At 45.2% G+C, this 12,132-nt stretch overlaps 1 protein-coding gene across 7 annotated transcripts in view; it reads right to left on the bottom strand.

The window, feature by feature from the left end:
* Positions 1-12,132, bottom strand: part of LOC137371778 (putative methyltransferase DDB_G0268948) — a 50,834-nt gene that overhangs the window by 20,698 nt on the left and 18,004 nt on the right. For all 7 annotated transcript variants that reach the window (XM_068034636.1, XM_068034637.1, XM_068034642.1 and 4 more), the window contains 2 exons: positions 8,932-9,092; positions 1,150-1,363 (listed from right to left, as the gene is read on the bottom strand). In XM_068034636.1, coding sequence (XP_067890737.1) covers positions 1,150-1,363; positions 8,932-9,092 — 375 coding nt within the window. The remainder of the gene's footprint in view (positions 1-1,149; positions 1,364-8,931; positions 9,093-12,132) is intronic.

Below are 12,132 nucleotides of genomic sequence, written 5' to 3'. Positions count from 1 at the left end.
CAGAATAAAGCACGCCAAACCAGGTTTCTTTAAACAACAACAAAATTAACTATTTATTAATAAACCAAGTTTTAAACCATAATGAGATGAATCTATTTGTATGATGAGATTTTATAACTCCTTAATCTTCTTAACCCTCGTGCACACACATATATTCAAAAATCGGTTAACCGAGGAAAACCGAAATATTTACTTGAGGACAGTTTCTTAGAAATAATTAAATAGCTGGGCTGTGTCTTCTGGTAGCATTTTCTGGATCAGTGAGGTGTCCCAGAGTTGAACAGTCAGATATCACTCGATATCTCTCCAGGTGAAATTAATGAACAGTATACGGTGAGTTGGCGTTCAAGGTAGTTCATCTTCAGCAGGCCTCACACAGATCTTTCAGCAACAGATTGTAGCAACAGGCCTATTTAAATTTTAAAGTAGCAGTCCAACAGTGGAAACTTTCTTGAGATTTCAGTTCTGTTCTGTTTCCCTCTGCAGAACTGAAACTAAAGTCTTTCTACAGAAGCCATAAGACTGTCGTAAAATCTTCCTGTTAATTGGACACAAATTGGCTTGCAGCCTGCATTCCAGACACCAAATGTCAACATTCAGTCACTGTTCACAGTCTTTGTTTCAGTCTTAAAGGCACACAGATCTCCTAGTTTTTTTTATAAAAAAACAAAACTCTTAACACTACTAAGCCTCCTACATCAGCCATGACTCAGTTGATTGTAATCTTAACATGAAGTCAGAAGGTTGTGGGTTCAAGCCCCATTCCAGATACTTGAGCACAAATATCTAGAACTGGCATTCCAGTCCAGCATTGAGGGAGTGTTGCACTGTTGGAGGTGCTGTCTTTCAGATGAAATGTTGAACCAAGGCCCTCTGTCTGTCTTTGCAGTTGAGTAAAAATGTTCCTATTATACTATCTTGAGGTTGGTGAGTTCTCCAGGGAGCCGTGGCCAATATTTATCCCTCAACCAACATCATGAAAACAGATTATCTGGTCATTATCATGCTTGTGGGAGCTTGCTGTGTGCAAATTCGCTGCTACATTACAACAATGACAACACTTCATTGACTATAAAGCACTTTGGGATGTACTGATGTTGTGAAAGTCACTATATAAATGCAAGCCTCTGTTCCTTTCATTTTACTTACGTCTTGAACAATCTGGTTCGGATCCTCAGAGCAGTTGTCGTTATGAAACACATGGGGAACTGTATAGCAATAGAGAGCTATACATCCTTTGGGTTTTAGAATCCTGTCAACCTCCTTCATAAACTTCTCCATATCAAACCAATGTGCTGCTACTCCCACTGTCACCAGGTCAACGGAACCATCCTCAAACTCCAGCTCCTCCGCAAGGCCCACTCTGTCGAGTGAATCACAGGAATACAACAGCTTCAGTATCTCTGCAGTTTTAAATGAATTTCCCAATGACATCTAGTATCCCAGATGTGCGCTGGAATTTTATGAGCCCTGGGAGACAGGATTGTGGTGGGGGTGGGGGGTGGGGGGTGTGCTCATAAAATAGCACCAGAAAGCGGCAGTCGGAGTGCCGATCACCTTCCCTCAGCATACTATATTGTCAGGGACAGAAAAGGGCGAAGATGGCCTTTCCACCCAGAGACCAATTGAGGCTCTTAAGTAGCCAATTAATGGCCACTTCAGGGCCTCTCCCCACCTCTGCTGGTATTTTACCAGTGGCTGGTGGGAGCCCTGCCATGTAGGGAGGTCGCCCAGTAAAACATGGCAATCTGTGGCCGATGGAGGGCCCCTCGTGACAAAGGCCGTCCCTCTGTTAACAGCCCCCCATGCTCAACAATCACCCACCCCACATCCCCCCACCTCAGCTAGTGTCTGCCGGATTGGCCCGGTGACTCCACAGCACTTTGCTGTGGTCCAGTGCTCCAGGGATGGCCCTGGTCCCAGGCCTCTTGTACTTAGGACAGTGGTCATCGCTCCCAGTGGAGATGCAGATACAACTGAGCTGCTGGCCCTCTGATTGGCCAACAGGTCGGGGAAGCAAGATCCCAGCCTTTAAAGGAATAGGAATCATGTCGCTGGGCAGTTAATTGCCTGAATGCTGTTAAATAGAGCTGGGGTTGTCTACAAAGGAATGCAGCAGGCTCCCCTCACCTTTTGGTCCAGGTGTCGGAACCCCAGACAGCTCCATAAAATTCAGCCCATGAATTCTTCCATGATAAAGGCATATCGAAAATAGGAGTTTCTGACAGGAGTAACCGACATAGGACAATAGAATTTCACAGCAAAGAAGGAGGCCATTCAGCCCATCATTCCTATCCTGGCTCTTTGAAAGAACTATCCAATTAACCCTACTCCTCTGCTCCTTCCCAATAATCTATTTTTCTCCCGTATCAAATATTAATTCACTTCAAATACAAAAGGGATCTGTGTTGAGGCCTCAACTATTCATCATATTTATTAACGACTTAGATGATGGGATAGAGAGTCACATCCAAGTTTGGCACAAAGACAGGCATCTTTGTAAGCATAAAATTACAAAAAAAGATATTGATTGGCAAAAATGTGGCAAATTGATTTCTGTGTACTTACATCTTCCACTTTGGGAGATCAGAATGCTTTCTAAATGGTGATATTGAGGCTTTGGAAAGGGTGCAGAGATCTCAAGATCTAAAGCATCTTACTTACCCAGGATTGGGGTTGGGAATAGCAAGTAAATGGACTCCACACTTTAGAGAAGTGTAGACCTTGGGCTGAATTGATTTAAGGTTGATAAGATGATAAAGGGATTAGATTGTGTTTGAGTGGACAGTTTGTTTCCTGTTTGGAGCAGCGGAGCCGGAGAGAGTACAAGCCAGGGGGCAGCCGGGAAGGTAAGTGGAGATTTAAAATACATACCTTGGGATTTGGCGGACGCGGACATGGGGACTGCTGGGTAAGTGAACTTATATATTCGGGCAGTGGCTAAACCCGAGACACTACACGTGTAGTGTCTCCCACCCAACCTCCTGCTCTAACCAAAAAAAAGGACTCTTGTGTGGAGGGTTTGGTAAGGTAAGGTTTTTCCTTTTTTTAAAAATCTCTTTTGTCAATTTAGAGCAGAGGGGATGGAAGCTAGGGCAGTTGCATGCTCCTCTTGCAGGATGTGGGAGGTAAGGGTCACCACTTGTGTCCCTGCTGACTTCACCTGTGAGAAGTGCACCCAACTCCAGCTCCTCACAGACCGCGTTAGGGAAGTGGAGCTGGAGCTGGATGAACTTCGGATCATTCAGGAGGCTGAGGGGTGATAGAGAGCAGTTATAGGGAAGTAGTGACACCTAAGTTACAGGATAAAGGTAGCTGGGTGATCGTCAGGGGAGGGAAAGGGAATAGGCAGACAGTGCAGGGATCCCCTGTGGCCGTTCCCCTCAATAATAAGTATACCGTTTTGGATACGGTTGGGGGGGACAGCCTACCAGGGGAAAGCCACAGCGGCCAGGTCTCTGGCACTGAGCCTGGCTCTGTGGCTCAGAAGGGAAGGGGGGAGAATAGGAGAGCGATAGTGATACGAGATTCAATGGTTAGAGGAACAGACAGGAGATTTTGTGTTCGCGAACGAGACTCCCAGATGGTATGTTGCCTACCGGGTGCCAGGGTCAGGGATGTCTCGGATCGAGTCCACAGGATTCTTCAGGGGGAGGGGGAGCAGCCAGAAGTCGTGGTACACATCGGTACCAATGACATAGCTAGGAAAAGGGATGAGGAACTGAAAAGTGAATATAGGGAGTTAGGATAGAAGCTAAAAGACAGGACGAGCAGAGTTGTAATCTTAGGATTGATACCGGTGCCACGTGCTAGTGAGGCTAGAAACAGAGAGCGAGTGCAGCTGAACACGTGGCTACAGAGCTGGTGTAGGAGGGAGGGTTTCAGATATGTGGCTCATTGGGATACCTTCTGGGGAAGGTGGGACCTGTACAAGAAGGACGGGTTGCATCTGAACAGGAGGGGCACCAATATCCTGGGCGGGAGGTTTGCTAGAGCTCTTCGGGAGGGTTTAAACTAGTTTGGCAGGGGGATGGGAACCGAAGCTACGGATCAGTGGATGGGGTAGCTGTTGAACAGGCAGATACAGAGTGCAGAGAGTCTGTGAGGAAGGTTAGACAGTTGACAGGGCAAAGTTGCAGCCAGTATGATGGGTTGAAGTGTGTCTATTTTAATGCAAGAAGTGTCAGGAATAAGGGTGATGAACTTAGAGCATGGATCAGTACTTGGAGCTACGATGTTGTGGCCATTACGGAGACTTGGATATCACAGGGGCAGGAATGGATGTTGGATGTTCCGGGGTTTAGATGTTTCAAAAGGAATGGGGAGGGAGGTAAAGGAGGTGGGGGAGTGGCATTGCTAATCAGGGATAGTATCACAGCTGCAGAAAGGGAGGTCGTCGAGGAGGGTTTGTCTACTGAGTCAATATGGGTGGAAGTCAGAAACAGGAAAGGAGCAGTCACTTTATTGGGAGTTTTCTATAGACCCCCCAATAGCAACAGAGACACGGAGGAACAGATTGGGAGGCAGATTTTGGAAAGGTGCAGAAGTAACAGGGTTGTTGTCATGGGTGACTTCAACTTCCCTAATATTGATTGGAACCTCCTTAGTGCAAATAGTCTGGATGGAGCAGTTTTTGTCAGGTGTGTCCAGGAAGGTTTCCTGACTCAGTATGTAGATAGGCCGACTAGAGGGGAGGCTATGTTGGACTTGGTGCTTGGCAACGAACCAGGCCAGGTGGCAGATCTCTTGGTGGGAGAGCAATTCGGTGATAGTGATCACAACTCCCTGACCTTTACTATAGTCATGGAGAGGGATAGGAGCAGACGGGATGGGAAAATATTTAATTGGGGGAGGGGGAATTACAATGCTATTAGGCAGGAACTGGGGAGCATAAATTGGGAACAGATGTTCTCGGGGAAATGCACGACAGAAATGTGGAGGTTGTTTAGGGAGCACTTGCTGCGACTGCTGGATAGGTTTGTCCTGATGAGGCAAGGAAGGGATGGAAGGGTGAAGGAACCTTGGATGACAAGAGATATGGGGCAGCAAGTCAAGAGGAAGAAGGAAGCTTACTTAAGGTTGAGGAAGCAAGGATCAGACAGGGCTCCAGAGGGTTACAAGGTAGCCAGGAAGGAACTGAAGAATGGACTTAGGAGAGCTAGAAGGGGATATGAAAATGTCTTGGCGGGTAGGATTAAGGAAAATCCCAAGGCGTTCTACACTTATGTGAGGAACATGAGGATGGCCAGAGTAAGGGTAGGGCCAATCAGGGATAGTGGAGGGAACTTGTGCCTGGAGTCAGAGGAGGTAGGGGAGGTCCTAAATGAATACTTTGCTTCAGTATTCACTAGTGAGAGGGACCTGGTCATTTGTGAGGACAGCGTGAAACAGGCTGATATGCTCGAACAAGTTGATGTTAAGAGGGAGGATGTGCTGGAAATTTTGAAAGGCATGAGGACAGATAAGTCCCCGGGGCCAGACGGGATATACCCAAGGTTATTATGGGAAACGAGGGAGGAGATTGCCCCGCCTTTGGCGATGATCTTTGCGTCCTCACTGTCCACTGGAGTAGTACCAGATGATTGGAGGGTGGCAAATATTATTCCCTTGTTCAAGAAAGGGAATAGGGATAACCCTGGGAATTACAGACCAGTCAGTCTTAGGTCGGTGGTGGGCAAATTATTGGAGAGGATTCTGAGAGACAGGATTTATGATTATTTGGAAAAGTATAGTTTGATTAGAGACAGACAGCATGGCTTTGTGAGGGGCAGGTCATGCCTCACAAGCCTTATTGAATTCTTTGAGGATGTAACAAAACACATTGATGAAGGAAGAGCAGTGGATGTGGTGTATATGGATTTCAGCAAGGCGTTTGATAAGGTTCCCCATGGTAGGCTCTTTCAGAAAGTAAGGAGGCATGGGATACAGGGAAATTTGGCTGTCTGGATACAGAATTGGCTGGCCCATAGAAGACAGGGGGTGGTAGTAGATGGAAAGTATTCAGCCTGGAGCTCGGTGACCAGTGGTGTTCCACAAGGATCTGTTCTGGGACCTCTGCTCTTTGTGATTTTTATAAATGACTTGGATGAGGAAGTGGAAGGCTGGGTTAGCAAGTTTGCCGATGACACAAAGGTTGCTGGAGTTGTGGATAGTGTGGAGGGCTGTTGTAGGTTGCAACGGGACATTGACATGATGCAGAGCTGGGCTGAGAAGTGGCAGCTGGAGTTCAAACTGGAAAAGTGTGAAGTGATTCATTTTGGAAGGTCAAATTTGAATGCAGAATACAGGCTTAAAGACAGGATTCTTGGCAGTGTGGAGGAACAGAGGGATCTTGGGGTCCACGTCCATAGATCGCTCAAAGTTGCCACCCAAGTTGATAGGGTTGTTAAGAAGGCGTATGGTGTGTTGGCTTTCATTAACAGGGGGATTGAGTTTAAGAGCCGCGAGGTTATGCTGCAGCTCTATAAGGCCCTGGTTAGACCACACTTGGAATATTGTGTTCAGTTCTGGTCGCCTCATTATAGGAAGGATGTGGAAGCTTTAGAGAGGGTGCAGAGGAGATTTACAAGGATGCTGCCTGGACTGGAGGGCATGTCTTACGAAGAAAGGTTGAGGGAGCGAGGGCTTTTCTCATTGGAGCGAAGAAGGATGAGAGGTGACTTGATAGAGGTGTACAAGATGATGAGAGACATAGATAGTGTGGATAGCCAGAGACATTTTCCCAGGGTGGAAAGGGCTATCACCAGGGGGCATAATTTTAAGGTGATTGGAGGAAGGTTTAGGGGGGATGTCAGAGGTAGGTTCTTTGCACAGAGAGTGGTGGGTGCGTGGAATGCACTGCCAGCGGTGGTAGTGGAAGCAGATACATTAGGGACATTTAAGCGACTCTTGGAGAGGTACATGGATGATAGTAGAATGAAGGGTATGCAGGTAGTTTGATCTTAGAGTAGGTTAAAGGGTCGGCACAACATCGTGGGCCGAAGGGCCTATACTGTGCTGTACTGTTCTATGTTCTATGTTCTAAATAGATTAGGAAGGATCAGAGGCCACAATTTTAAATTGTATAAGGCAAGATCTAGGTTTGATGTCAGCGGGTAGCTCTTCTCCCGGAGAATAATGGACCTGTGGAACAGGCTGCAGTCCCATTCGGCACACGCTGATTCACTGAATTCCTTCAAGTGAGTCCTGGACTTGTTTCTGCCTGGGGTGGAGATGATCTTCTACAAGAGGTAAATATCTGGTAACATTCATCAGGTCCAGAGCCAGCTCCTGGACGAGCTTTGATCATCAAAGAGGCTCAGAGAGAAATTTCCTCCATGTTCCCCACTGAATTGCCTGGGTTTATCCGGTTCCTCAGATCACCCAGGAAATCACATAGTTTTGGATGGGGTGGGGAGTGTATATATTGTGATAGACAAGGCATGGCAGTAATATGGGAAAGGCTAGATAGACCAGCGAGTCTTTACATGTCCACCATTGTTCACATTCTAATTGTAACCAAACCAATAAATTATACAGGATTAACATTTAATTTATAATCAAGTTATTTTTTTTTTCATTCATGGGATGTGGGCGTCACTGGCTAGGCCAGCATTTATTGCCCATTCCTAATTGCCCTTGAGAAGGTGGTGGTGAGCTGCCTTCTTGAACCACTGCAGTGCATGCGGTGTAGGTACACCCACAGTGCTGTTAGGAAGGGAGTTCCAGGATTTTGACCCAGCGACAGTGAAGGAACGGCGATATAGTTCCAAGTCAGGATGGTGTGTGAACAGTGGGAGACATTCAAAGGGGAGATTCAAGGGGTTCAGGGTAAACATGTTTCCACAAAGAAAAATGGTGAAGCGGCCAAATCTAGGGCCCCATGGGTGTCAAGGAGCCTATCGGGTAAAATAAGGCAGAAAAGGAAAGCTTATGTCCGACACCAAGAACTCAATACTACAGAAAGCTGAGAGGAGTATAGAAAGTGGAGGGATGAAATCAAAAAGGAAATTAGGAAAGCAAAGAGAGGGCATGAAAGAATATTGGCAAGCAAAATCAAGGTGAACCCAATGATATTTTATCAATACGTTAAGAGTAAGAGGATAACTAAGGAGAGAGTAGGGCCCATAAAAGACCAAAAAGGTAACCTATGTGTAGAAACGGAAGATATTGGTATGGTTTTTCATGAATGCTTTGCGTCTGTCTTCACAAAAGAGGGGGACAATGCAGATATGGTAGTCAAGGAGGAGGAGTGTGAATTATTGGATGTGATAAACATAGGGAGAGAGGAAGGAGAATGGGATTAGCATCCTTAATAGTTGATAAATCACCAGGGCCAGATGAAATGCATCCTAGGCTGTTAAAAGAAGCAAGAGAGGAAATAGCAGAGGGTCTGACCATCATTTTCCAGTCCTCACTGGATACAGGTGTGATGCCGGAGGATTGGAGAACTGCTAACATTGTACATCTGTTTAAAAAGGGAGCGAAGGATAGTTGAGGCAGAGACCCTCAACTCGATCAAAAGGAGTCTGGATAGACACCTCACGTCCCATAAGCTGCAGGGCTACGGATCAAATGCGGGAAGGTGGAATAGGTGGATCATTCTGTGCCTTAAACTATCTGTGATTCTATGCTTCACAATACTTGATTGCTGATAATGACAGCATTTTGACACAATGCTTTCAGTCAATGACCAATTATCACATCCAAATCCTTTTCCAACTTTCTCATGAAAACTCATTGCATCTGCATCCAAGATTCATATTTCCTGTTATCATCCAATAAATTATATTAAAATGCATCAAGAATTTTCATGGTCACGAACTTTATTTGTCTAGATCTCTTTGAATGCGATCGAACTACTGAAACTAAAATTGATCACCCTCAACAAAATGAGAAAGGCTGCAACTTTAGTTTTTGTGCTCTATAAAATCTTCAGATTACTATGGTTACCTGTAAGAGACATTATCAGGTCTATCCAGTTTCTTGGCCTCTTCAATCTGAGCTCCACTCAGATCAATTCCAACCACTTTTTCAAAGTAAGAAGCCAGTCCCCGGGAGCTCTGACCTGAGCCACATCCCACATCCACTGCCAGGCTGAAGGGCTTCCCCTTCTGAAAAGGGAATCACATTTTAATCAAACAAACATCTCTTCACCCTCTGTCCCCCAACTTCAACACTCCCGCCATTGGTCTGCCAACACACCCACAGCCAATCAGAAAGTCAACTATCTCTTCATTACCCAAGGGTCATCAGAAAGAGAACACGCTCCTCATTACCCGATTGACCAACGAACAAGAATCATCCAAACAGCCATTTTTATTCCCATGTCCGATATTTTTACAATCAGTAAACAAAACTGTGTTCTGAATGCCCTTTGATTTTTCTCCTGGGTTTGGAGGCAGTCCAGGAGATTTGTTAAGTGTTGACCCATACAAAGCACACCCCGAGTCGAGATTATTTTACTGACACATCCATCTCTTCACTATCACCACCATCTCCCCACCCCAGAAAAAAACTTGCGTTCAGTAATTCTGTGCCTGATAGCTTTATTGGAAAGCCTGCACATTGAGTTCCTAGAAATGGCAGAAACCATATAGTCCTCAACTGGAGACACAATAAAGGCAAGAAACCCCAAATTAATTAATCTAGTCACTCACTGTGATCTGTATAAGCAGAATTAACACTCACCTTTAACACAACAAAAAGACAGATTTAATTGGGTAGAAATTTAATTTTCCAGTGACTGACTGGTTGTTTGCTCTGGAGGTGTTAGGCCGCAGCCATATTAATGGTCTGGGCTTCACATTCCAAAAGAGCCTCCTGATACAGCTTGCCAGGAGGAGGAGTTATATCTGGTTCTTACGAAGCATTGCCAACCCTCCAGGATTGTCTTGCAGTCTCTGGAATTATGGAATGATTTTCCGGATACTGCTGCGAGAAACAGCCGGAGATAAAAATTGTAGGGCATCAAAGAAAAGGTTTGTATCTTTTCTCTTCTTCTAAACACTTCAGTTGATTGGTGACAAGTACACTGGAGTTGCGGAAAAGGCTGTTTGACTGGGGATGGGGCAGCTGGTGGTGGGTGATCATGTGATGAAATCTCTAGGAACATGTCCAAGCGGAGTTGTCGACCCTAGTTCTTACACCTGGACACCAGGAGAATTCCTGCTCTTTTTCCAAAAGTTTAAACAGAACAGGCTAATAGGACTTCATTATAACAGCATATCTGAAAGTCAGCACTTCTGACAGGGCAGCTCACCCTCAGTACTGCGCTGAGGTTGTAAGCTCAAATCTGCAGTGAATTGTGAACCTGCCATCTTCTCACTCAGAGATGAGATCATTACCCCACGGTGAGAATACTACAACAATTCACATTTATATAGAGCCTTTAATGAAGTAAAACATCCCAAGACATTTCTCAGGAACCACATGAAGAAAATGTGGGATAAATGACTGACAGTGTGGTCAAAGAGGTAGATTTTAAGGAGCGTCTTCAAGGAGGAAAGTTGGGGAGGTTTAGGGAGAGAATTCCAGAACTTAGGGATTTGGCAGGTGAAGGCACGGCCGCCAGTCGTGGAGTGCCTAAAATTGAGAATGAACAAGACGTCAGAATTGAAATTTGAAAACCAGGATCAAGGAGTTGCCGGACCTGGATGATGGGTGAGTGGCTCTTGGTGTGAGTTAGGACACAGACAGCAGAATATTGGATGAGTTCAAGTTTCCGGAGTGTAGAATGTGAGAAGCCGGCCAGGAGGATGTTGGAAAGTCAAGTCTAGAGGTTACAAAGACATGGATGAGGGTTTCAGCAGCAGATGAGTTGAGGCAGGAGTGGAGCTGGACAATGTTATGGAGGTGGAAGTAGGTGGTGTTGGTGATGGCGAACTACCCAGTGGTGAGAGGACTGGTAACAATCAAGTTGACATTGGAAAAAGTATCCCCAACATTTAACTATTAAATTCTGAAAATTACTAAGGTTTCATTTCACAGATTTCCATGTATTTTACACTTAACTATAAATCCCAGTCACTGCTGGAAAATATTTAAAGGCAATATCACACTTCAAAAGTATTTAGACAAATCAAAGTGTAACAGATTGGCCACTAGAGAAGAAACATAGACTTATCGTAGAATCATAGAACAGTTACAACACAGAAGGAGGCCATTTGGCCCATCGTATCCATGCCAGCTCTCTGCAAGAGCAACTCACCAAGTCCCACTCCCTGCCCTTTTCCCCTTAGCCCTGCAAAATTTCTCTTTGGATAATTATCCAATTCCCTTTTGAAAGGTTCGATTGAAGCTGCCTCCACCAAACTCTCAGGCAGTGCATTCCAGATTCTAACCACTCACTGCTTAAAAAAGATTTTTCACGTCGCCTTTAGTTCTTTTGCCATTCACCTGAAATCGATGTCATCTCGTTCTTGATCCTTTCACCAATGGGAACTGTTTCTCCCTATCTCCTCTGTCCAAACCCTCTCATGATTTTGAAAAACTCTATCAAATCTTCTCTTAACCTCTTCTCGAAGGAGAACAACCCCAGCTTCTCCTATCAATCCATATAACAGAGGGACCTTTGCCCCGGAAATATTCTAGTTAATCTTTTCTGCACCCCCTCTAAGGCCTTCACATCCTTCCGAAAGTGTGGTGTCCAGAAATGTACAAAATTCTCCAATTGAGGGCAAACAGGTGTATTATAAAGGTTCACCATTAACATCTTTGCTTTTGTACTCTTTGCCTCTATTTCTAAAGCCCAGGATCCTGTTTGCCTTTTTAAACACTTTCTCAACCTGTCCTGCCACCGTCAATGATTTGTGCACATATACCCCCAGGTCCCACGGCTCCTGCACCCCCTTTAGATAGACACCCTTCATTTTTATATTGCCTATCTTTGTTCTTGCGACCAAAACGAATTACCTGACACTTCTATGCATTAAATTTCATCTGTCATGTGTCCACCCTATACACCAGCTTGTCGATGTCCTCTTGAAGTTTAACACTATCCTCCTCGCTGTTCACTATACTTTCAAGTTTTGTGTCATCTGCAGATTTTGAAATTGTCCCCTGCACACCCAAGTACATTTCTTTATCCAGTCTTTTGCAATCTCAGGATGTCTCAAAATGCTTTACAGCAACAGCCAATTTGTGCACAGCAAG

The sequence above is a fragment of the Heterodontus francisci genome, chromosome 7 (genome assembly GCF_036365525.1).
Source record: "Heterodontus francisci isolate sHetFra1 chromosome 7, sHetFra1.hap1, whole genome shotgun sequence".
Taxonomy (NCBI): Eukaryota; Metazoa; Chordata; class Chondrichthyes; order Heterodontiformes; family Heterodontidae; genus Heterodontus; species Heterodontus francisci.
Note: the sequence above shows the minus strand (reverse complement) of the source record. Positions and strands in the feature narration are given on the sequence as shown.